The sequence below is a fragment of the Idiotropiscis lumnitzeri genome, chromosome 2 (assembly GCF_059441095.1).
Source record: "Idiotropiscis lumnitzeri isolate Australia: NSW breed Sydney's pygmy pipehorse chromosome 2, RoL_Ilum_1.0, whole genome shotgun sequence".
NCBI lineage: Eukaryota > Metazoa > Chordata > Actinopteri > Syngnathiformes > Syngnathidae > Idiotropiscis > Idiotropiscis lumnitzeri.
In genome coordinates, this window is record NC_142392.1 from 36,041,082 (window position 1) to 36,068,107 (window position 27,026).

Consider the following 27,026-nt stretch of genomic DNA (forward strand, 5'->3'; position numbering starts at 1 on the left):
AAACGTTAATCAAGTCCTATGCCTTTTTTTTAATAAAGCTTTTTTATTTTATAATTATTATTATAATAATTTTGTTTTGTTCGCAATTATTTTCACTTCTTTTCAATATCTACCCATTTTTTTTTCTGACAACGAGCAGCTCTACAACAATTTTAGCAACAATAACACAACATTAAACATTTTCAATCAGCCTGTCCGGTTGTCGTCTAACTCTTGTTGATCTTCGAAGAGGTTCAGTAATCCCAGAAATTGCTGGTGGTTGAGGTCTGTGCTCCTTCGATGTATCCGCCTGCTTTGCAGCCTCAGCCTTATCAGAAGATTTCTCACAGTCCTCGGGAACCTTCAGCAAACTCCTCCTGTTCCTCCTCACTCTTTGTCCATCCTTTGTTTCCACAATGTAAGATCTCGGTTCGGCTTCGCTGAGGACAGTCGCTTTTCTGTCCCAACAATTAGGTCCCTCAATCCTTACAGTGTCGGGTCATTGTTCCGTGTTACCCCGCTTTGTACCCTGGTTTGCCCTTCGGTTGTCGCCAATTAAAATCCATTTAAGTTACCCTTATCCCTGCCTCCTCGCATTTTGGGTCCACCTCCTTCTCGCCGTGCGGCGATTGCATCACCTCCTCTTCTTCGCCGGACGGCGGATCGTGACAACAGCATCTTGGCACAATCTATTTGCAGAGAAAATTTTGCGAGAAGTACCCTTTTTCTCCTGTTCTTTGTGACATTGTTCAAGTCATGCAAAGTAAGATATTTGGAAGGCTTCTACACATGATTTTTGTACTTTTATTTTCCATTGAAAGTAATGTGTACCACTTGGTCAATAAAGAAAACAGTTATGTATTTCCTGCATTTATTTTGATTTTGGTCCACGGGCGGAAATTTATCGTGATTCATCGTTATCGAGGTAAAATTGCTCATTTTATTTTAGGTCATATTGCCCAGCCGTATATTCTCTCCATCACAATTGTGTCTCTCAGCCTGCCATTTAGTGGCGAATTTTTTAGCACATACGCTGCAACTGAATGGCTTATCTCCACTGTGTGTTCTTGTGTGTTTTATTAAATGTGACTTTTCAGAGAAGCATTTTCCACAAACTGAGCAGGAAAAAGGTTTTTCTCCAGTGTGTGTTCTTGTGTGTATTTTTAAATCAGACTTTCGAGAGAAGCGTTTACCACAAACTGAGCAGGCAAAAGGTTTTTCTCCACTGTGAGTTCTTGTGTGTCTTGTTAAACTTGCCTTTTGAGAGAAACTTTTTCCGCAAACTGAGCAGGAAAAAGGATTTTCACCACTGTGTGTTCTTGTGTGTTCTGTTAAATGTGACTTATGGGAGAAGATTTTACCACAAAATGAGCAAGAAAGAGGTTCTTCAGTGTGTGTTCTTGCATGCTCTGTTAATCGGAACTTTAGAGAAAAGCTTTTGCCACAAACTGAGCAGGAAAAAGGTTTTTCACGACTGTGTGTTCTTGTGTATTCTGTTAAATTTCCCTTTTGAGAGAAGCATTTTCCACAAACTGAGCAGGAAAAGGGTTTTTCTCCAGTGTGTGTTCTTGTGTGGGTTGTTAAATGCGGCTTTTGAGAGAAACTCTTGCCACAAACCGAGCAGGAAAAAGGTTTTTCTCCACTGTGCATTCTTGTGTGGATTGTTAAATCAAACTTTCGAGAGAAGCATTTCCCACAAACTGAACAAGAAAAAGGTTTTTCACCACTGTGTGTTTTTCTGTGCCCTTTTAAAGACAGCTTTGAAGTGAATGAGTCAGTGTGACATGCCCTTTCACTTTTAGCTTGCCCATTATCATCATCATCATCGACATGAGCGTCTGATAATGTGTCCTCATTATGTGCTTGTGATGGCCCCCAGTGGTCTTCATCATCTTCTGTTATCACGTGATGACTTGAGCTGCTGCTTGGAGGCTCCGCCCCTCTGTTGTCCTCACTCTCATCCTTGTTTTCATCTTCAGTCTTTATAGGGACAACGTTCAGTGGTGACTTGTTGATCTCCTCCTCCTCCTTTTTGATGTGAGTCAAGTCTGGCTCCTCTTTCACAGAACGGAGATCGTTTTCACTGACGTCTGCAGGACACAGAAAGACAAATTTGGGTTGATAAAGTCAAAGCTCAGGCGGCGACTTTGACTTATATTGTTTTTACCGTGCTACCTTGACTTGTGCCTGCTGCATACAGAGCAATGTGTGCGACCCCGATTTGGACCGGACCATGGGGGCATTTCACAAAATTACGTCCTACGATGTAAGCCTCCCGTTAACCGCACAACAGTGATAAACGAGCATTTAAAAAGGAAGCATGTTGCGGCTGATGCCCAATTTCATTCCGGACATAGTCACAGACGTTTCTGGAAGCGAGCTGAAGTTAGCACACACAGGCTATTGTGTGCGTCTGATGGAAGACCTGTTGTGGGACCCCAACATATTGATGCAGACCACTGGGGGCCATCGCAACAAAATGACATTAAAAAAATAGGAATCCTTCAAGTGAAATATGTTTACAATTATTTCATTTTGCATTTAGAGATAGTTTCATCGTGGGTACTTTTTGCTTCCATTATAATCTGGATACCAAAAAGAATTAAAGGCATCATAGTCGCTATTTATTGCATGATTTACGTTCGTTTTTGTTTTTTTTCTCTCCAAAATGACTTTTAGCCTGCTAGTACGTTCCAACATTCCCCTTTTTACTTTTTAAAAAAATAATTATTTCTGTTTCTAAATAAAATTTAAAACAAAATTATGTTTGAAGAGACAAAATCCCTACACATAAGCATTAAGCAACAACACTTTCACACTGACTTTCATGTTGACATATTTGAATAATGACTGTTTATATGAAAGTTATCCAATACATATTCAAATTAGACTAAGATACACCATAATATTATAAGAGTTCCCTGAATTATTTTGTAACTGCAATGATGGTTAACAGCCATAGGGTGTCAGTAATGAGTAACAAAGTAACACAAGACATCCCACTGATACATCATCAATGTCATTTGGATAAATTATCAGGAACTACGAGTTGCGGGGGAGATGCAAACCACCTGAGCCACAGGAACTTTATTACCAGGAACTAAATGTTCCTGGGCTTGTTGGTAGAAAAGGGGGTTGTGGCGTACTCCCTTTTTAAGCCCATAGTAAGCCAAAGATGCAGATGCATTCCTTGCAGCATGCGCTTGTTCACTGATCGAGATCCGTGCAACCCTGGATGGATGCATTCAATGTATTTTAAATGTTTGGATGGGGTGAAACTACGCACACGTGCACAGAACAGTGCAGGGCCACCCGAGGTTCATTGACTCTCACCCGACGAAGCCAGTACAAAGTTAATAAATAAATAAAACCAATACGTACTTGATTTAAAAAAAAAAAAAAAAACTTAATATTTTGAGTTTTATCCACTAAAATTGATCAACCGCCATTGATGTTTTCGCCACAGAGTGCACATTTTTTAGAGTCGGACAGAATTCCTTCCGTATGGAATTGCTTGAACAAGATATAAAAAACAGAAAATGTAAAATGTTAAACGAGTTCAAATTTTATACTGGGAAAACATGGAGTTCACCCCCCACTATTGGTTATTCTTTGGCATTTATTTTCTGCACTGATTTAATTTGGCATAAACAAATGTTCGGCAAACCGACAAGTAAAAGGCAATATTTAAAAAAAACCGGCAATAACCTTGGACGATTTCCCCCAAAAAACTTAATGTTGTTATTCATATTTTTAACGATAGAAAGTCGTTCTTTACAAAGCAAATGAGAGTAAAACGTGTACAAACCTGCTTTGAGTGGCACAACACGAGGCTGATTGCAAACTTCGTCCAGCAGTTGAAGATGTTGCTCGTTCTCTTCTTTTATTCCACAAAGTTCCTCTTTGTACTTGGGTGTCGTTCTTTCACACATTTTCAAATGATAATTCCAAAAAATCCACACTTGATCTCTGCTTGGCGATGAGTCATGTGCCTCTTTTTGTTAGCGGCTAGCTAGCTAACAAGCTAAGCTAAATACGCCGAAAAGCATCAACGCGCGAAGATGAGGTTATCGGCACACAAAAACTTAATGAATTATGTCGTAGTCCTTTAGAGTAGCACTGGACATCCTTTGAGAAAATTACAGTCAGTTCCACACTAAATCAGAAGAATTTAGCGGTGGGATTTTTTGTTCCGGTGTGGACGGGTCGGTGGATGTGGTCGAGGTCCTTCGGAAGCTGCGCGCTTGGTAATGACGTCATGCTTTAAGCACGTATTTTTTAAATATCTTTCTTTGCCTCTATGTTTGTTTTTACCCCTGGCTGTTCTATTTTAATATATATTCTATGTAATATTTTAATTCGGTTGAAAAAAAATTTCACAAAATAACTAAATTCACGCCACATTGGTGAGTCATCTTTCGCGTCACTTCCGCCTATGCCCCGAGAAGCCTCTGCTGCTCCAGCAGTGGGACGTTTACGATTCTCTGACCGATTCTGCGGTTCACTCGGGCTGCAAGATTGTATGAATATAATGTCTGCATATACTAGCAGTGCTTCTCAATTATTTCACGCAGGCCTCTACCAAGAAGAAAAAGATGCGCCTCCCCCCACCACCAATTTTTTTTCTGTCTTTGTATAGTGATGTTAGATTGTCAATAAAATATCCCTTAACTAAGCTAAATTGATAAGAAATATAATTTTGAGAATTATTATTGTGAGGATCTCGAATCTCAGTACTCTGTTGTGCAAATATTGATGAGATGATAAATATTTACTCATACGTTTTTTGTAAAATCTTTATTCACAAAAGCAAACCAAACACATTTATGAATACCAAAATCCATGCGATGGATCTAATTTGAAGTACTTAGCACCTGTCATGTCACTCAGGATTTTTTCACGCTTGGGAATCTGATAATGTTCTCTTATATGAAACAAATCAGTGCCTACCTTCTGCCAGGGAGTTGTGGGAAGGTCAGCTACCAGCATTGGCTCTTTGACTTGTTTGTGTTGATGTTTTTTGCAAACTTGGCATTTTTAAATCATTTCTTCTATGTCTTTGTTAATGCCCGGCCAGTAGATGGCTTCTCGTGCTCTTCTCTTACATTTCTCCACTCCCAGGTGTCCTTTGTGAAGACGCTGAAGCATGTCCTTGTGCATAGCTTGTGGAACTACAATCCTGTCCAACCTCAGCAGGAGGCCGTCCGCCATGCACAACTCCGCTCTCATCGGGTAAAACTGAGGGCAGTTCCCTTTTGACCATCCATTGTTCATACATTGTGACACTTTGTTCAAGACTGACAGCATAGCGTCAGTAGCAGGAAGTGCGGCTGTGACCATGTTGATGTGAGCCTCAGCCTCCTCCGCCGTAACACAGTCCTTGATGTCACTGTTAGGGTGCGGCGCTCGGGATAACGCATCAGCAAGCACTATGTATTTTCCAGGCGTGTATATTAGCTCAAAATCATAGCGCTGCAATGTCATCATCATGCGTTGAATTCTGGGCGTCATGTCATTGAGATTTTTCTTTCTAATTGAAATCAGTGGCTTATGATCAGTCTCTGCTATGAACGTGGGCAGTCCATAAACATACGTGTGAAATTTGCCAAATCCAAACACTAAACCCAGTGACTCCTTTTCGATCTGAGCAGAGCGTTTTTCAGTCTCTGACATTGACCTGGATGCATAGGCTACAGGTTGCCAAGTGTTTCTCGCCTTTTGCAGCAGTACGGCACCTAGCCCATCTTTCGACGCATCCGTGGAAATTTTGGTTGGTTTTGATGGATCAAAGAAGGCAAGGACTGGCTCAGTTGTCACAGTTCTCTTTAGATCTTGCCATTCTTCGTCATGTTTTGTTGTCCACTCAAAGACTACGTTGTGATGCAGCAGCAAACTTAGGGACTTTGTCCTTGAAGAGAGGTTTGGAATGAACTTGCCCCGGAAGTTTATCATCCCCATTGCTCGCAGAAGTCCTTTTTTCTCAGTTGGAGCTGGCATGTCCAGCATTGCTTGCACTTTGGTTCTGTCTGGCACTACTCCATCTGCTGTGTCAATTCTGTAACTCCAAACAGACATTTCAGAAATCAGACATCCCTTTATTGACATTGTACTCAAGTGTGCAACGAGATTAGAGATTTCTCTCGTTTTAGTTTAAGTCATTCATTTGAACTCTTTGTAGCAGTTCCTCGAGTCTTTCATTGTGTTCTTGTTCCGTGTTTCCCCAAACAACCAAATCATCAATGTACACACGGGTTCCTTCCAGACCTTCTATGATTGACTCCATAGCTCTGTGAAAGAGCTCAGGCGCAGACTTTATGCCAAATGGCAGTCTCAGAAAACAGAAAAGCCCAAATGGTGTGTTGAAGGTGGTGTACCTGCTGCTTTCAGTGTCCAGCTTGAGCTGCCAAAATCCATGCGATGCATCTAATTTGCTAACGTACTTAGCACCTGCCATGTCACTCAGGATTTCTTCACGCTTGGGAATCTGATAATATTCTCTTTTAATGTTTTCATTCAGATCTTTAGGGTCGAGGCAAACACGTAACTCTGGGGAGTTCCTCTTTTTAACACACGTGATGGAATTTACCCAGTCGGTGGGTTCTTCCACTTTCTCTCTGACTCCGATCGGTGTCATTCTGTTCAGTTCCTTTTTTAATCTGTCTTTGAGAGGGTCTGGAACTCTTCTCGGGGCATGTACTACAGGTTTAGCATCTTCCTTGAGCTGTATTTTGTAAGGACAAGGTACGCTACCTTTGAAGACAGAAAAGTATTTGTTCCCTACACTCTTACTACCTTCACTCTGCAACACTTTGTTCTTCTTATTGACATCCTTGCTGTTGATTTGGTAAATTCTTTTTACCAGTCCAAGCTCTTCAGATGTCTTGTCTCCAAGGATTGACTCCAGTCCACTTGGCACAATTGTGAACGTTAATTTGTGTTGTCTTCCCTTTGCTGTCACTTTTAGCCTACAACATCCCTTTGTTTTTATTGGCTGATTGTTGTAGGTTTTCAATTTCACGGCCTTGTTAGACGGTTGCGACAGCCAATAAGATCACGAGTTGGTTACAGTGAGCCTTTTCGCTGGCCTTATGCTGAGGGTGAGGAAAGCGTTTTGTGATTGGATACTCACTCGTGAGGGGGCAGCGCGATGCCGAATCAACACACTCGAAAGTCGTAATTGGCGGCCGTTCGAAAATCTAAAATATATTCTTGCTTTTTTTGAACCACAATGGCCGAAGGAGGGAAAAGCATGGATTTAATTGCAGACACACTTGCAAGGACATTTTCAAGTCGGACCTTTCAAGAGAAGCTATATCGTCCAACACTCACTCAGTGGTGCGTAAGTGTGTTTCTGGATATTATTTGTCCAGCCGTGGTGTCATAAATGATGGTATTTTGATGGGGATTTATTCAAGTAGGACAAAGTAGGACTTCACTGAAGGCACAGGTGTGAAATGCACTGAATTAACTTAAAAATTAAAAGTAAAAAACTTACGATTGTTTAAGAATGTGCAAGCAAGAACTCAATCTGATCGAAATGTTGTGCTTTGAGAAATGTTGATAAATAAGGATATTTTCCAGGAGGTATTTATTTCTTTGTTGTTTATTCATTCAATTCTATACTTATTTCAATATTTGAGTATTATTTTTCTTTCAATATGTCGTATATTTTGTCTTTGAAGTGTGGGTCCTTGCTTCCTTCCGGAGAGGCAGCCGAGCAAGGCTGGATTGGTGATGGAAAAGAACTGGTTCGAAAAATATTTTTTTCTCGTCACATGCTGATGTCAAAAGAAGTCTCCCCAAAAACGTGTGCGTGTGTGCGCTCCGGCATGTGCAGCCCCCTCTCAGACATTCCCTTCTTTTAGGGAATGCCCAAATAGGACATGAATATCTAATTTTCCCTTGTTGCATATGCATTCCCATCACGCTAGTCTTCGGGATTTCCGTCCAAAAGTCCCCCAGAGGGAGAGCAGATGCGTCTCCCCGTTGATACGACCAGTCTACTCGTGACCACCTTAAATTACTTCCATACCCTGGAAGGTCACTGACCTGGCGAGAGAATTGCCCCCACCATAAACAATGCTCAGGCCTATTTTCTCTCAGGGCAGTATCTGGTTACATCGGAACTTCAGAACCAAGACTTGTCACTTCTGTGAGCTCCAGAACCTTCATAGTTTCATAAAGAGAATTACTTCCCATATCTATATTAGGCCATTTAAAAATACATGACTTTTTTTAAATTTATCTCAAAGTATATTTAAGCTTGCTTATGTAATAATACAATATTTATTCAATTGTTTTAGTATGTAAAATTATCAACAATTTGAACCTTTTTATTTCAGACTTGAATATTTCTGAACATATTTGTTCTTTTGAAAATGTGTGCAATTTAAATTATTCCATCCATCCAGCCATTTTCTGCCGCTCATCCAGGGTCGGGTTATTGAATTAATTTTTTTAGTATTTTTTACAATTCAAAATTTATTTCAAGATCAGGACTCTTCTCAATGAGTTCAATATTTCTAAAATGTTTCTATATTTGTTATTAATTGAATTAAGTCTGTATGTGGTTTCCAATTTTAATATTTCCCTATTTAATTATATATCTAATCCAATGTATAAAAAATATAATATAGCATAAAAAAAAATATTTGGTATATTTGACAAATGATTTAAGTTTTTCCGAAGTGAGATTCTGCTTAGCAACAAACCCCAAATGCTTGATAGAGCTCAACCTAGAAAGTGGTTTTAGCTCGTCAGAAATTTATTCAGAAAGCGAAATATTAAATATATCTGAGGGGATATTTGAAGAGTTTGAGTTATGTTCAATGGACCATACATATACGAGCCAGCCAAACACAGCGAGAAAACCAGCGCTGACTCCAGTCGCCATCAAGTTGCCAACTCCTGACATTCCAAAACTTTTGAGAGAAACTGAGACGATTTGCGTTTCTCGGTCTGGTTTTTTTTATCGTTCAACTTCTAGTTCAGTTTTTCACCTTTTCACACAGCGTAATGAAGGCCAGTTGAGCAAGTTGAACAAGTGATTTTATTGATGATTGTGGAAGGCAACGAATTCATAAGCACCGTTTCTTCTCACACCTTTTCCATTAAGTACGATTAAAAAGACAACTGAAAAGCATAATGTTAAAAAATGTTGTTCCAAGCAAAGGCAATTATTTTTATTTACATGTTTTATGTAAACACAAAAAAAAAAAATCATCACTCAGACACAATGGTTCTTCTGGCACTCATCCCATTGGCTTAATGTCAATAAAAGAGCTTTGCAAAATTACATTTTTCAAAATCACATTTACATCTTACCACAAAGAGTCAGTTCCTTCAGTTTTTTTTGTCCATTTTTTAAGCTCCAAGGATTGCTGCAATTCTCGCCAGCACAATTGTGTCTCTCAGCACCCGTTTTAGAAAAGAATTTTTTAGCACAAACGCTGCAACTGAATGGCTTGTCTCCACTGTGCGTTCTTGTGTGGTTTCGTAAATGTGACTTTTCAGAGAAGCATTTCCCACAAACTGAGCAGGAAAAAGGTTTTTCTCCAGTGTGTGTTCTTGTGTGACTTGTTAAATATGATTTTAGAGAAAAGCTTTTACCACAAACCAAACAGGAAAATGTTTTTTCTCCAGTGTGTGATCTTGTGTGATTTATTAAATCAGACTTTCGAGAGCAACTCTTGCCACAAACTGAGCAGGAAAAAGGGTGTTCTCCACTGTGATTTCTTGTGTGTTCTGTTAAACTTGCCTTTCGAGAGAAGCATTTTCCACAAACTGAGCATGAAAAAGGGTTTTCTCCAGTGTGTAATCGAGTATGTGTTTTTAAATTCCACTTAAAAGAAAAGCTTTTGCCACAAACTGAGCAAGAAAAAGGGTTTTCACCAGTGTGTGTTCTTGAGTGAATTATTAAATGAGACCTTCGAGAGAAACTCTTGCCACAAACTGAGCAGGAAAAAGGGTTTTCTCCACTGTGTGTTCTTGCGTGGCTTGTTAAATGTGTCTTTTGAGAGAAGCTTTTTCCACGAACTGAGCATGAAAAAGGTTTTTCTCCAGTGTGTGTTCTTGTGTGATTTGTTAAAAATGACTTTACATTAAAGCTTTTGCCACAAACTGAGCAGGAAAAAGGTTTTTCTCCACTGTGCTTTCTTGCGTGGCTTGTTAAATGCGACTTTTGAGAGAAGCTTTTTCCACAAACTGAGCATGAAAAAGGTTTTTCTCCAGTGTGTGTTCTTGTGTGACTTGTTAAACTTGAATTTTGAGAGAAGCATTTTCCACAAACTGAGCAGGAAAAAGATTTTTCAACACTGTGTCTTCTTGTGTGGATTTTTAATTGAAACTTTTGAGAGAAGCTTTTTCCACAAACTGAGCATGAAAAAGGTTTTTCACCACTGTGTGTTCTTGTGTGTTCTGTTAAACTTGAATTTTGAGAGAAGCTTTTGCCACAAACTGAGCAGGAAAAAGGTTTTTCTCCACTGTGCGTTCCTGTGTGCCTTACTAAATGAGACTTTCGAGAGAAGCTTTTGCCACATACCGAGCAGGAAAAAGGTTTTTCACCACTGTGTGTTTTTCTGTGCCCTTTTAAAGACAGCTTTGAAGTGAATGAGTCAGTGTGACATGCCCTTTCACCTTTGGCTTGCCCATCATCATCATAATCATCATTAGTATCATCATCATTGTCATGGGCGTCTGAGAATGTGTCCTCATTATGTGCTTGTGATGGCCCCCAGTGGTCTTCATCACCTTCTGTTGTCATGTGATGACTTGAGCTGCTGCTTGCAGGCTCCGCCCCTCTGTTGTCCTGACTGTCATCCTTGTTTTCATCTTCAGTCTTTATAGGGAGAAAGTTCACTGGTGACTTGTTGATCTCCTCCTCCTCCTCCTCCTTTTTGATGTGAGTCAAGTCTGGCTCCTCTTTCACAGAACGGAGATAGTTATCACTGACGTCTGTAGGACACAAAAAGACAAATTTGGTTTGGTCAAGTCAAAGTTCAGGTGGCGACTTTGTCTTATATTGTTTCTACCGTGCTACCTTGACTTGTGCCTGCCGCACACGGAGCAATGCGTGCGACCCCAACTTGGACCGGACCATAGGGGACATTTCACAAAATTACGTCCTACGATGTAAACCTCCCTTTAGCAGCACAACAGTGATAAACGAGCATCTAAAAAGGAAGCACGTTGCGGCTGATGCCCGATTTCATTCTTGACATAGTCACAGACGTTTCTGGAAGCAAGCTGAAGTTAGCACACACAGGCTATTGTGTGCGTCTGATGGAACACCTGTTGTGGGACCCTAACTTATTAATGGGGGCCACTGGGGGCCATCGCAACATAATGTCATTGATAAAATAGGAATCGTTCAAGCGAAATATGTTTTCAAGTATTTCATTTTGCATTTATGGATAGTTTCATCGTGGGTACTTTTTGCTTCCATTATAATCTGGATCCCTAAAAGAATTAAAGGGGCCCTGGAATCAGAGTCGCTATTTATTGTATGATTTACGTTTGTTTTTTTTGACCCAAAATGACATTTATCCTGCGAGTAAGTTCCGACATTACCCTTTTTATTTTTATAAAATATCTGTTTTGAAATAAATTTTAAAACAAAATTACGTTTGAAGAGTAAAAGTTCTTACACATAAGCGTTAAGCAACAACACTTTCACTCTGACTTTCATGTTGACATATTTGAATAATGACTGTATATTTTAAAGTTATCCAATATGTATTCAAATTCGACGAAGATACACCAAAATATTACGAGTTCACTGAATTATTTTGTAACCGCAATGATGTATAACAGCCATAGGGTGTCAGTAATGAGTAACAAAGTAACACAACACCTCCCATTGTTCCGTCATCATTGTCATTTGGATAAATTACCAGGAACTATGAGTTGTGGGGGAGATCCAAACCACCTGGGCCACAGGAACTTTATGACCAGGAACTAAATGTTCCTGGACTTGTTGGTAGAAAAGGGGGTTGTGACGTTCTCCCTTTTTAAGCCCATTGTAAGCCAAAGATGCAGATGCATTCCTTGCAGCATGCGCTTTTTCACCGATGAGATCCGTGCAACCCTGGATGGATGCATTCAATGAATTTTAATTGCTTGGATGGGGTGAAACGATGCACACGTGCACAAAACAGTGCAGGGCCACCCGAGGTTCATTGACCGAGCCAGTAAAAGTTTCATAAATAAGACCAATAGGTACTTGATTTATTTAAAAAAAACTTAATCCTTTGTGCTTTATCCACTAAAATTCATCAACCGCCATTGATCTTTTTGCCGCAGTGTGCACAGTTTTTAGAGTCAGGTTGACTCATTCCATAAGGAATTGCTTGAACAAGATATGTCAGAGTTTTTGTCAAAAACGAGACAAGCCAAGATTGTCTTTGTCACTTGCGAGGAGCAGTCCGCCAGGTTGTACCGGCATTAACTCTGTCAAATGGGGGAGGCTCAGATATAGCAAAAACAAATTGGACAAGCTGTGGAGCAGAGCACAACATCAGTCAGACCCCGGGTCCACAACCCCCTCTGGCAGAGACGCAAACAGAGCTTTCGCTTCAGAGTGACCCATTCACTGTCTACCATAGTCTCGAGAAATTCGGAAAATGATTCATAAGAGAAGAATTCGGATTGGGTGCTGAAACACCACACCCTGCTAGTGACATGGAGTATTCTACATCTGAAATTAACTCTGCCAACCGTCTTCACCAATGGGCCGAAACCTTTAGTATGATGATGCGCACCGATAGTTAATGTGATTTGTGGCTCAGCGAACATAGACAATTCATACCGTTTCCTATGCTCTGGGGCAAGGCACACATGCGAGGCAGCACCGGCAGACATCACAAATACATAATCCTAATGCAAGATGCACTTCTGACCCTCGGAATTGGGTGAATGCATCCTGACAAACCAAATAATCAGAACTCAGTGTTCAATGCAAAGGACCAATTGGTGGTTTGAAGGGGTGGAGGCGGCTACACCGCGCAGACCAGAGCAGGAACAAGGACGTACCAGCTGCGGGAGGATGGAGACCCTGGTCTCAGAGCTGCCCAGTCGACTGGAACGGAGGACAACATATGCTTCCCCCGGCGGATGTGCACAGTCAAATTCAGTCCCTTCTGGAAATTCAGTCCCACTTGAATTCCAGTGTTTCACAGGTGTGGGTTCGGTCCATGGCAGTGACTCGGCCAATCTCAAGAGTCCCACAAGGGTGACAGTGTTGTTGCTCATTGGGATATGCAGAAGGAACTTGCAAAGCGTGGAATATCTTGTTCCACCATCAAAAACTGTTGTCCATCAATCGTCACCTGAATGCCAAGACCCGCTGGTCCTTGAATGCTGAGGCTCCGCGGGCACCCCTATCGTGGAATGTGGTCCCAATCGGGTTGAGGCGTCAACTGTGCATTTGGAAGCCATAGAAGCGTTGTCGGAGGAGGGGGTAGCGATGGCGCCCCGTGCTAGTGGAGCTCTTTGTGACTGGCATGGCGCTGGACCACAGGATGGCACATTTCAGGAAGTGGCTCGGTTTAGACCGCTCATCACCCAGTGACCCCACAGCAAGAGCACGTCCCACTCACAACCCATGTCTATAACCACCCCTACTTCTGTTACGTGACCTTGTTGACCGGCCGGTGCGGACAACAAGCCTGCTGTGGGCACTGCGTCACCAGAACCTGGCCCAGGAGCAGCGGAAACGGAAAGAGCAGACGCAATGGGAGCTGCATGCGTCGGCTGCTGCATTAACTGCTTCCCCCTGTTTTATTTTATTTATTTTTCCGTTTTCCGTTCCCGGTGAATTAGCACTCTTGGCCCTCTGAACCCACGAGTGTAACAATTCTTTTTCTCCATCCAATACAATATTTTCTTTCATCGATGCAAAAACGGGGATTCTACTCATACTGATTAGCAGTTTCTCATTGACAGACTGTTCCGCATGATGTCAGTAAGGACAATTAACATTAGTTCGGAAAATATCCCCTTCTTAATCACAACTCAAAGGGATGATTCTATAAACATGCGAACCTTCAGAACACCCATGAACACGTCAACTATAATTTAGCTATTCTTTTTTTAACTAACTAATACAGTGATTCTCAAATAATGGGGCGCGGTGCGATGCTGAGGGGGGCGCGTGGGTTGATGACAGTGCGCCACATAGCCAGCAGCCAATGATATCACAGCGGGGTGTGTCCTGTTCTTCCGCTTTAGTGCAGAACAAACTGCAGTTTCCACGCAGGAAATCCGTTCAGCGCTGCTCTAAAAAAACGACGCCATCTTTCATTCGTCTCGTCGAACAAATAGAAGCACACGAGTTATCGCCAAGCAGAGATCAAGTGCGGATTTGTTGAGATTGGCGTTTGAAAATGTGTGCTCGAACGACACCCAAGTACAAAGAGGAACTTTGTAGAATAAAAGAAGAGAACGAGCAACATCTTCAACTGCTGGGCGAAATTTGCAAGCGGCCTCCTGTTGTGCTACACCAGTGATTCGGCGCGTGGTGCGATGCTGGGGGGGGGCGCGTGGGACCCTGGGGAACATAATTTTTTGCATGGTTTTGGGACAGAAAAAGGCGATCTCAGACAACGCGAGTTTGAGCTTGTCAAAGCTGTTTGTGCCCCGAGTTCACGCAGTACTGGTTTTAAAAAAAAAGCGTCGCCCCGTCGCTTGTTGACCCGGAAGTGATTTATTTCGCCGCTCTTTAAATGCCAAGCTATCTTGCGCCTCAGCAGAGCGAGCAAGGAGGCGCTAAGCACGCTAATCGCTAAAATGAATTGCTTCGATGGACGCTCGACTTTGAAAAGAAGTCTGACTCAAACCGCGTTCGGGCGGAGAGCCAGCAGCTATGAACAGAAATGTTGTATTGCAACCATTACGTATCCAAACAAAATAAGACGATGGCTACGTGAGCAATTTAGCAGACGCTCTCAGGCTGGAACACGGAAATGGCTGACGTCATCAAAACGAAGCGGTTTGACGTCAATCAGATTGTGAACATAAACAAAAATGTGTAGTCAACATATTAAAACTGTTGCTTTGTTATTTATATAGAATTTTTGTTTGAAATCCCCCTGGCTCTTTTTGTCTTTTCTATATTATGTACGCATTAATAACCGTTTGGTTTGTTCATGTTAATAAAGTAAAAAAAAAAAATAGACAAAAACGTATAGTAAATATTTATCATCGCATCAATATTCGCACCACAGAGTGCTGAGTTTCGAGATCCTCACAATAGTCGTTCTCAAAATGATATATTTTTTTTTATCAATTTAGCTTTGTTAAGGGATATTTTATTGACAATCTAACATTAATATACAAAGAACATGTACATGAGTACGAAATGTAAAAAAAACTGTAGTGGGGGGGCGCAAATGTATTTTCTTCTTGGTAGGGGGGGCGTGACAGGAAATAATCGAGAACCACTGAACTAATATAACCCCGTTTTCCTCAACCAATGAGTCAGTATAATTTGAAGTGGATTATCCGCAGACTAAAAATGTGTAATTTAATTTATATTAATTAACTGTATATGAAAAGTCCCCTCATAACATGATAATTCATATTCCTGTCATTTCCATCTCAAAATGTCGTTCCATTAATTGAATTACCGTAGTCCATCCGTCGCCAAACTGAAGTATGGAACATTAGATGTTTTTCTTTTTTTTCGTTTTACATAACCTTTAACCTTTCATGTTCTGTTTCAACAAAATTGTATCTCTTACCAGTTTCCCTGTTTCATGAGTTGCTGCCGAGCCAAAAAGGAGGAGTTCAGAGAGGAATTTCACCGTCAGGGGCAATCCCAAACTTTTGTTTGCAGGACATTGTAACACTCTGGGCTGGTTTATTGTTCTTCTTATTGCAATTTTACTGCATTCAGTCTTCCTCGAGACTGAATACGTTCTAGTGTTTGCCAAATAGTTAATCCTAGTTTCTCACTTTAGCTTTTCACAGTCAATATATGAACTTTTTCAACTGCACAATCACTTCATTGAGGTCTAATTATCAATTGTTTACCATAGTCAGACTTTTGCCGTCAAAGAGACCTGTTCCTTAACCATATGTAAACGTTTTCATCACTCAGGGCTCTGCTTGCATTCTTCCTGCTGTGCCCAATCTTCAACTCTTTCACCTCTGCATGATCATTGTTGACATGTCCGATTAAAAATCCTTACATGCAAAAAACAATTATGAGAACAAAATACTGCACCTATCTCCCCCCTTTGACACATGCCCCACATGTGTCAACACAAATAACAATAAAAACAAACGAAGCAGCAACCCCCCTAATTAGGCCGAACTTCCACGTACTTTCATCTCATCTCTTCACAAACCCCTGCGTACATCCTGTGCCAATACGGGGCGGACCGCAGCCAGGTTTTTGATTTTGCGTGGCCTTGACCAGAACACGAGTAATCACAGGGTACGTATCTGAACAGCGGAGTTGAACCGGCCCAGACTTAATGCATTACTCTTGCTACGTACCAGCAAAACCGTCGGGCCCTCCACACAACGGTACGCCTCGATCCTTACTGTGTTCCATGCCACAAAGTGCCCAATACGATACGTGGAAGCGCGCTTCTCTTCATTATTTCTATTTCCAGCTAATCATTTTCCTGCTAAAATTTACACCCTGGCCAGGGTCTGTGCTCAAACTGAGCTTATTCACGACTAGAATAGAATAGAATAGAAATCCCTTTATTGTCATTGTACTCAAGTGTGCAACGAGATTAGAGGGCTCCCCTCTCCAGTGCAATACAACAATAATACAGACAAATATATAAATTAGATAAATAAATAAGAGAGTGCAATGGAATTTAGTACTGAATCGGGTATATAAAAACACATCACGATGCTGTTCTGCAAGGTAAGGGTGGTCTCGTGTGTGTGTGAGAGAGTTCAGAATGGAGATGGCTCTCGGAAAGAAACTATGATGTCTATAGCTATAATTTTACACTTCTTAGTTCTCATCTCTTTAACCACTAGACCAGTGGTCCCCAAACTACGGCCCGCGGGCCGGAGACGGCCCGCCTCCACATTTGGTCCGGCCCCCTGAACAATACCAGAAAGCATTTCGATTTTTTTTTTCATATAAGTGTATTTGTATTTGATAATAAAGTTGGACTTTTGCAATAAAATGTTCCTTAGTTATGAACTATTTTCATTATTAACTATTAGTCAGTAACTATTTTATACACGCATATAACGTGACATTCTGTTCCAACCTTCTGCAGTCTGTGCCCCTATCTGGCAACCCCCCAGAAAAAAAATCCTAAACCCGCCCCTCTCAAAGAGAGAGCGGAATGATGGCGAAAAGATTAGGTAAGAGAAAAATTGATTCAGAATGCAGGGCATTTAACCTGCAGTGGACAAACGATTATTTTTTTGTTCAATGCAAAGAAAAGGCTGTCTGTCTCATCTGTCAAGAGGCGGTGGCGGTATTCAAAGAATACAATCTGCAGCGACACTATGAATCCCGTCACCAAGACAAGTATGATAGCTTGCAAGGCCAAATGCGAACAAATGCGAGCAGACAAACTCTCAAAGCTAAAAAGTGGACTGTTAGCTCAGAAGAATACTTTTGTACGCCAAGCTCAGCTGAACCAGGCATCTGTTCGGGCCAGCTTTTGGGTTGCTCAACTGATAGCAAGCAGTGGTAAACCTTTCACTGATGGAGAATTTGTCAAGAAATGCATGAACGCTGTCGCGGAGGAGGTGTGTCCCGAGAAGAAAGATGTCTTTAATGCCGTGAGTCTATCAGCGAGTACAATCACCAGACGCATTGAAGAAATCGGGGGTAATGTATATGTCCAGCTGCAGCAGAAGACAAAAGAATTTGAATTTTTTTTCATTAGCACTCGATGAGAGCACAGACGTGCCGGACACCGCGCAGCTGCTCATTTTTATTCATGGAGTTAGTGCAAACTTTGAGATGTGCGAGAAGCTGGCAGCACTCCAAAGTCTGAAAGGGACTACGACGGGGGAGGATATTTTCGGCAAAGTGTACCAAACCATGGAAGAGTTGGACTGGTCAAAGCTGGCCAGCATCACAACTGACGGGGCTCCTAGTATGGTGGGTGTGTCTCTGGGTCTAATAGGACGCATGAGATGGAAGAACGGGGTCTCACCGCCCTGCTACAAGTCCACTGCCTAATTCACCAGCAAGCACTGTGCTGCAAAGTGTTGACGTGGGATTCTGTCATGAAGGTTGTGGTGTCATGCATAAACTTCATCAGAGCAAAGGGACTTAAACACAGGCAGTTCCAAGAATTCCTGTCTGAACTGGAATCTGCGCACGGAGATGTGCTGTACTACACAGAGGTCCGATGGTTGAGTTTTGAGGCGTTTTTACGAGCTGCTACCTGAAATTAACGCATTTCTTCATTCACAAAACAAAACGGTGCCAGAGCTGACGGACCCAGAATGGAAATGGCACCTCGCATTGTTAACAGACATGACAGAAATGCTGAACAGCTTTAACTTGCAACTACAAGGCCAGGGAAAACTCATTTGCGACATGTATTACCACATAAAAGCATTTGAGGTGAAACTAGAGCTGCTTTTGGGACAAGTGAAAATGCACAGCTTCATCCACCTCCCTGCTACACAAAACCTCTCTGCAGAGAACCCAGCGGTCCCGTTTCCAGCTGAAAAATGTGTGGAAGCATTGGAAATGCTGAAGGCGGAGTTCGGTGTGCGATTCCGTGAACTACATGTTTATGCAAAAGAAATCCGTCTTTACCAGAACCCATTTGTTGCCGACATTGATGAAGCCCAGCCTTCTTATCAGTTTGAGTTGGCCGAGTTCCAGAACTGTGATGTTCTGAAAGACGGATTCAAGCCCAACAGTCTCATTGACTTCTATGCCGCCCTCCCAAACGACAGGTTCCCTAACATCAGAAAACACGCAATGAAGATGTCAACACTTTTTGCCAGCACGTATATCTGCGAGCAAACCTTTTCACGCATGAAACTGCTGAAAACTCCAGTGAGATCAAGATTGACAGATGAACATCTGCATCAGTGTTTAAGACTGGCAGTGACTGGAATGGAACCTGACATTCATATTCTTACCAGCCAGATGCAGGCCCACAGTTCACACTGATGAACAAACAAAGGTAAGATCACTTTTCTGACTTGAATGAGTCATTCTGAGTATAAACAAATATAATCATAATAAATCTACTGGGATAAAATCCATCTCCACAACCATACTGGTAGTGGTACTGGTTGTGCTGTGTAGGTTCTGTATCACTTAGTTCAGTTTCTCAGACTGCTTGCTTGGTGGTTTTCACAGGGAAGTATGAGAGAGAGAGAAAGAGAGAGAGAGAGAGAGAGAGAGCTGCAAACAACGATGTCGACAAGCCTACTGGAACCTACAAAAGGATTATAAGGAAGGAACACAAGAACTTTGAGAGACTGCTCATATGAGTCATTTGAGTGAGAGATTCTGCTCTGACAACTAAGCTGAACTTGGACCTGTTAAGACTGTGCACGGCACAACAGAAAGTTTATGTTCCATGGAATTATTTTTCTGTGAAGAACCCAGAGAGGGTTATTTGGTTATTATTTATTTCATGAAGTGTTATTTATTTCCTGGCTTTTTTTCTGCGAAGAGCCAAGAGAGGGTTATTTGGTTCTTATTTATTTCATTAATAGTGTTATTTATTTCCTGGCTATTTTTCTATGAAGAGCCCAGAGAGGGTTATTTGGTTATTATTTATTTCGGTAATAGTGTTATTTATTTTCTGACTTTTGTTCTGTGAATAGTCCAGAAAGGGTTATTTGATTGTGGCTTTCTGGAAAACAATATTTTTTTTACATTTAGGCACTCCTGCAATCATCACACTTTTTCTGTTACAAACTGACCCCGGCCCCTCATCAGAGAAGGGAAAAGTTATGTGGCCCCCACAGGAACAAGTTTGGGGACTCCTGACGTACACACTTGACCTAAAATACATTTTTATGAAATTGGAAACACTCACAATAACGAAAGCCTTCCAAGACTCAATTGTTTTGGAGTACGTTTACCACGCCATGAGCTACTCTTTTGCAAATACGACGATATCGTCTCTCTTTTTCTTCGGAGGTGAAATTATAATAATAAACTTGTTTATGAGGAAAGGTGAACAAATTCAAAATCTTCGCCTTAGACAAACTTGTGAAATATTCAAGACATGAGAGAGGCAATTAACCTTGGACGGATTTCCCCAAACAAATTAATGTTGTGATGCATATTTCTAACGATAGAAAGTCGTTCTTTACAAAGCAAATGAGAGTAAAACGTGTACAAACCTGCTTTGAGTGGCACAACACGAGGCTGCTTGCTAACTTCATCCAGCAGTGGAAGATGTTGCTCGTTCTCTTCTTTTATTCCACAAAGTTCCTCTTTGTACTTGGGTGTCGTTCTTGCACACATTTTCAAACGCCTATCTCAACAAATCCGCACTTGATCTCTGCTTGGCGATAACGCGTGAGCTTCTCTTTGTTCGACGAGACGAATGAAAGATGGGGTCATTTTTTTCCTTCGAGAAAATGGCAGTCTGTCCGTCACGAAAGCGGAAGAACAGGACACACCCCGCTGTGATATGATTGGCTGCTGGCTGTGTGGCGCACTGTCACCAACTCACCGACAGATGTCACCATTTGCGATGCAAATCATTGTTATCTTCTTCTAAACATTGGGAAAAGTACGATTTGAACCGTATGCACGTGAACAAACATTTTAGTTCCCAAATATGAACTTGAGAGATGTATTGAATTTTACTTTTGTTGCTGGTTTTGTTAAAACATCTGCCACCATGTCGTCGGTTGGACAGTATTCCAAATGTATTTCCCTATTATTATCAGTTGACATGATAAAGTGATACTTTATGTCAACATATTTGCACCTTTGCCTTTTTACTGGGTTTTTTGCCAGCGACGTGGTTGCGAATTTTAAATTAAAATACGTCACTGTTTTATTATCTAAATGTTCGTGTTAAAAATGATTTCAGTGTTGATATAAGTCCTTAAGTATTTCATTATTCGTTTCAGTATTCATTAAACTACGTTGATTCATTATTTCAAGATTCATTGAACTGTTTTAGTAATAATTTAGTATTCAATGTTTAATCGTTACTGTAGTTACTTTTTAAATATTTGTCACTATTTTGTCCAATCTTAATGTTACGGAAAATTATTTAGCAAGTAAGGTTTTTGTTATTTATTGTGGCCACCTGCTTTTGAAGAAAGTGCTTTTCGGTTCTTGTACTCGAGGATTCTTTGTGAAGCCAAAACAACACGAACTTGACTGATAAGTAGGCTCAACGCAGAAAAAGTATCTTTTTGTTTTAAGATTACACAGTTCCTGCCAAATAAATCTTCATCTTCCTGTGTGCATCAGTATCTTCCCACGCACTTCTCCCACTGAGATCACTCTGCAGACTGACTCAAAAGACAATTTATTTTCCAGACTATCTCATTGATCTTCCCTTACTGCTGAAAATTCCACAACAATCTGGGGTCAGACGTGGGATAGCTGAAGATCCGCCGGTGAAATTCAGGGACGCTGGCGGGTGACCTCCAGGGTTCAATTAAGACAGCAGCACCAACGAACTGCGTGATGCGAATCATCTCGTCCGTGGTGACAAATAAACGCTGACTCCAGTCACCATCAAGTTGCCAACTCCTGACATACCAAAACCTTTGAGAGAAACTGAGACTATTTGCGTTTCTCTTTTTGTTCTTTTTATAGTTCAACTTCTAGTTCTGTTTTTCACCTTTTCACACAGCGTAATGAAGGCCAGTTGAGCAAGTGGAACAAGTGATTTTATTGATGATTGTGGAAGGCACCGATTTCATAAGAACAGTTTCTTCTCACACCTTTTCCATTAAATACGATTAAAAAGACAACTGAAAAGCATAACGTAACAAATGTTGTTCCAGGCAAAGGCAATTAATTTTATTTACATCTCGATGTAAAATCACAAAAAAAAAAATCATCATCACTCAGACACAATGGTTATTCTGGCACTGATCACATTGGCTTAATGTCAATAAAAAAGCTTTGCAAAATTAAATTTATCATATTTTATTCAAAATCACATTTACATCTTACCACAAAAAGTCGGTTCCTTCAGGTTTTTTTTGTCCTTTTTTTAAAGCTTCAAGGATCGCTGCTATTCTCGTAGGGCTGGGCGATAATCCGAAAATTTACTGTTCCTGAAATTTAATACAATCATTTTGCCCATGTCGGAAAATTCAGTGTTAAAAAAAAAAAGAAAAGTCTTTTTAGTCACGTGACTCCACCCAGCTGAACTAGAAAGAAAACTGACAACGCGGTCGGTCGTTGCTGGCGATTCAAATCCAGAAGCGGCTGACACGCGAAGTAACGTTAGTTGAAGTTGTTCCAGTTGTGCTTGTCCCGAAAAGAAATTCGACATCTGTCGTTTGGAAATGTTTTGGGTTCCATAAAGACGATGTTTGAGCAAAAGAACATGAACTACAAAGTGCGTCGTAAGCACCTGAAACAGCGCGTCCAACCTTTTCTTTTTCACCACCCACAACACAACCATGCTGTTGACTTGGAGCTTGTGCTAAAAGTTCAAAGTGAGAAGCAAGGTTCGACAAGTGACAACAGCCCATAACGGAGCCGACACCATACGAGAGAACGTCTCAGAGGTGGACGCGATAGCCTAGCACATAGCTAAAGATTTAGCTCCTCTAGTTACAGTGGAGCGCACAGGATTTAAACGCCTCATGAAAGTAGCCGACGAGAGGTACGAAAATATTTGTCGCAAACCGTACTTCCCAATATGGACAACATCGGGACGGGAGCGGAGACATGTCAAGCATTTTGCATCCACATCAGACTTGTGGTCGAGTCGCAACATGGATCCCGGTTTGAGCCTGAATGTGCATTACATAGATGACAAGTGACGACTGCGCACCGGAGTACTCAAGACGGCACATTTTCCTGATGAAGCACACTTGTTTATTTGGCACTAGCATTCCATTGACATTTTTTTCATTCTATTTAGCATTTTGTTTACAGGCGACTAGCTCCTTTGCACATGGCATTATTTAGATTGTTTACAAGATACCTTTACACAAATCTAGGCCTTTGCAAATGGCATTACAGCATCTCGGCACAATCTATTTGCAGAAAAAGATTTTGTGAGAGGTACCCTTTTTCTCCTGTTCTTTGTGACATTGTTCAAGTCACGCAAAGCAAGCTAGTTTGAATGTTTATTCAAATGATTTTTGTACTTCTATTTTTCATTGAAAGTAATGCGTACCAGTTGGTCAATAAAAAAGCAGTTAATATGCATTTCCTGCATTTATTTTGATTTTGGGGGGAATTTATCGTGCATCGATCATTACCAAGGTGAAATTGCTCAATTTATCGCAATATTGATTTTAGGTCATATCGCCCAGCCCTATATTCTCACCATCACAATCGTGTCTCGCAGCATGCTGTTTAGTGGCGAATTTTTTAGCACAAACGCTGCAACTGAATGGCTTGTCTCCATTGTGTGTTCTTGTGTGGCTTTGTAAATGTGACTTTTCAGAGAAGCATTTTCCACAAACTGAGCAGGAAAATGGTTTTTCTCCACTGTGTGTTCTTGTGTGATTTCTTAAATAAGACTTTTGAGAGAAGCATTTTCCACAAAATGAGCAGGAAAAAGGTTTTTCTCCACTGTGAGTTCTTGTGTGCCTTGTTAAAGTTGACTTATGAGAGAAGCTTCTGCCACAAACTGAGCAGGAAAAAGATTTTTCCCCACTGTGTGTTCTTGTGTGGCTTGTTAAATGAGCCTTTTGGGAGAAGCTTTTACCACAAACTAAGCAAGAAGGAGGTTCTGCAGTGTGTGTTCTTGTATGTTCTGTGAATCGGGACTTTAGAGAAAATCTTTTACCACAAACTGAGCAAGAAAAAGGTTTTTCTCCACTATGTGTTGTTGCGTGTTTTCTTAAATTAGACTTTCCAGAGAAGCTTTTGCCACAAACTGAGCAGGAAAAGGGTTTTTCTCCAGTGTGTGTTCTTTTAAATTTCCCTTTTGGGAGAAGCATTTTCCACAAACTGAGCATGAAAAAGGTTTATCTCCACTGTGTGTTCTTGTGTGGATTGTTAACATTGACTTATGCAGGAAGCTTTTGCCACAAACCGAGCAAGAAAACTGTTTTTCTCCACTGTGTGTTCTTGTGTGCGGTTTTAAAGACAGCTTTGAAGGTAATGAGTCAGTGTGACATGCCCTTTCACCTTTAGCTTGCCCATTATCATCATCATTAGTATCATCATCATTGTCATGAGCGTCTGATAATGTGTCCTCATTATGTGCTTGTGATGGCCCCCAGTGGTCTTCATCACCTTCTGTTGTCACGTGATGACTTGAGCTGCTGCTTGTAGGCTCCGCCCCTCTGTTGTCCTCACTCTCATCCTTGTTTACATCTTCAGTCTTTATTGGGACAACGTTCACTGGTGACTTGTTGATCTCCTCCTCCTCCTTCTCCTCCTCCTTTTTAATGTGAGTCAAGTCTGGCTCCTCTTTCACAGAACGGAGATCGTTTTCACTGACGTCTGCAGGACACAAAAAGACAAATTTGGTTTGGTCATATCAAAGCTCATGCGGCGACTGTCTTATTTTCTCCCGTGCTACCTTGACTTGTTCCTGCCGCACACGGAGCAATGCGTGCGACCCCAACTTGGACCGGACCATGGGGGCATTTCACAAAATTACGTCCTACGATGTAAACCTCCCTTTAGCAGCATAACAACAGTGATAAACGAGCAATTAAAAAGGAAGCACGTTGCGGCTGATGCCAGTTTTAATTCCTGACAGAGTCACAGACGTTTCTGGAAGCGAGTTTAAGTTAGCACACACAGACTATTGTGTGCGTCTGATGGAACACCTGTTGTGGGACCCTAACATATTGATGGGGGCCATCGCAACATTATGTCATTAATAGAATAGAAATCCTTCAAGTGAAATATGTTTACAAATTTTTCATTTTGCATTTAGAGATGGTTTCATCGTGGGTACTTTTTGCTTCCATTCTAATCTGTATACCTAAAAGAATTAAAGGGGCCCTGGAATCAGAGTCGCGATTTATTGCATGATTTATGTTTGTTTTTTTTTTTGTTTTTTTTTTCCCCAAAATGACATTTAGCCTGCTAGTACGTTCCAACATTTCCCTTTTTAATTTTTTTTTTTGTAAAATTTCTGTTTCTAAATAAATTTTTAAACAAAATTACGTGTGAAGAATCAAAATCCCTACACATAAATTAAGCAACAACACTTTCACTCTGACTTTCATGTTGACATATTTGAATAATGTATATTTAAAAGTTATCCAATATGAATTAAAATTAGACTAAGATACACCATAATATTATTAGAGTTCACTGAATTATTTTGTAACTGCAATGATGCTGAACAGCCATAGGGTGTCAATAATGAGTAACAAAGTAACACAAGACCTCCCACTGAGACATCATCATTGTCATTGGGATAAATTACCAGGAATTACGAGTTGTGGGGGAGATGCAAACCACCTGGGCCACAGGAACTTTATTACCAGGAACTAAATGTTCCTGGACTTGTTGGTAGAAAAGGGGGTTGTGACGTTCAGCCTTTTTGAGACCATAGCAAGACAAAGATGCAGATGTATTCCTTGCAGCATGCGCTTGTTCACTGATGAGATCCGTGCAACCCTGGATGGATGCATTAATGTATTTGAAATGTTTGGATGGGGTGAAACTACGCACCCGAGGTCCATTGACTGTCACCCGACCAATCCAGTAAAAAGTTAATAAACAAATAAGACCAATTCGTACTTGTTTTTTTTTAAACGTAATATTTTGCGTTTTATCCACTAAAATTGATTAACCGCCATTGATGTTTTCGCCGCAGTGTGCACATTTTTTAGAGTCAGGCAGAATTCCTTCCCTAAGTCATTGCTTGAACAAGATATAAAAACCAGAAAATGTAAAATCTTAAATAATCAGTTCGAATTTTAAACTGAGGAAAAAAAACATGGAGTTCACCCCCCACTATTGGTTATTCTTTGGCATTTATTTTCTGCACTGATTTAATTTGGCATAAACAAATATTTAGCAAGCCGACAAGCAATATTTAAAAATAAAACGTCAATAACCTTGAACGCATTTCCCCAAACAACTTAATGTTGTGATGCATATTTTTGACGATAGAAAGTCGTTCTTGACAAAGCAAATGAGAGTAAGACGTATACAAACCTGCTTCGTGTAGCACAACACGAGGCTGGTTGCAAACTTCGCCCAGCAGTTGAAGATGTTGCTCGTTCTCTTCTTTTATTCCACAAAGTTCCTCTTTGTACTGGGGTGTAGATTTTTCACACATTTTCAAATGATAATTCCAAAAAATCCGCACTTGACCTCTGCTTGGCGATGAGTCATGTGCCTCTTTTCGTTAGCGGCTAGCTAGCTAACAAGCTAAGCTAACTACACCGAAAAGCATCAACGCGCAAAGATGAGGTTATCGGGACACAAAGACTTAATGAATTATGTCGACGTCCTTTAGAGTAGCACTGGACATCCTTTGAGAAAATTACAGTCAGTTCCACACTAAATCAGAAGAATTTAGCAGTGGGTGTTTTTGTTCCGGTGTGGACGGGCCTTCGGAAGCTGCGCGCTTGCTAATGACGTCATGCTTTAAGCACAAATTTTTCAAATATATTTCTTTGCCTCTGCGTTTGTTTTTGACCCTGGCTGTTCTATTTTAATATATATTTTATATAATATTTTAATTCGGTTGATAAAAAAAAAAAAACTAAATTAACGCCACATTTGCGCGTCAGCTCTTACGTCACTTCCGCCTATGCCCCGAGTAGCCGCTGCTGGAACAACAGTGGGACGTTTACGTTTCTCCTACCGAACTTGCAACAATGCTGTGGTTCACTCGGGCTGCAAGATTGTATGAATATAATGTCTGCATATACTAGTAGTGCTTCTCAATTATTTCACGCCCGCCCCTACCAAGAAGTAAAAGATTCGCGCCTCCCCACCACCAATTTGT

At 40.9% G+C, this 27,026-nt stretch overlaps 3 protein-coding genes across 3 annotated transcripts; 1 reads left to right on the forward strand and 2 right to left on the reverse strand.

The window, feature by feature from the left end:
* Window positions 1–241: 241 nt before the first annotated feature.
* On the reverse strand, window positions 242–1,629 carry LOC148342431 (uncharacterized). Its single transcript, XM_088288831.1, has one exon. The coding sequence runs from the start codon at window positions 1,627–1,629 to the stop codon at window positions 925–927; it is 705 nt and encodes a 234-aa protein (XP_088144957.1). The 3' UTR covers window positions 242–924.
* Window positions 1,630–9,292: 7,663 nt separating this feature from the next.
* On the reverse strand, window positions 9,293–17,064 carry LOC148342432 (uncharacterized). The gene is made up of 3 exons (XM_088288179.1): window positions 17,055–17,064; window positions 9,737–10,563; window positions 9,293–9,667 (listed from the first exon to the last, which is right to left on the reverse strand). Exons 1-3 carry the CDS (start codon window positions 17,062–17,064, stop codon window positions 9,293–9,295), a joined length of 1,212 nt encoding a protein of 403 aa, XP_088144305.1.
* Window positions 17,065–18,445: 1,381 nt separating this feature from the next.
* LOC148342433 (general transcription factor II-I repeat domain-containing protein 2-like) lies at window positions 18,446–19,096 on the forward strand. The gene has a single exon (XM_088288180.1). It carries the CDS (start codon window positions 18,446–18,448, stop codon window positions 19,094–19,096), a length of 651 nt encoding a protein of 216 aa, XP_088144306.1.
* Window positions 19,097–27,026: the final 7,930 nt, after the last annotated feature.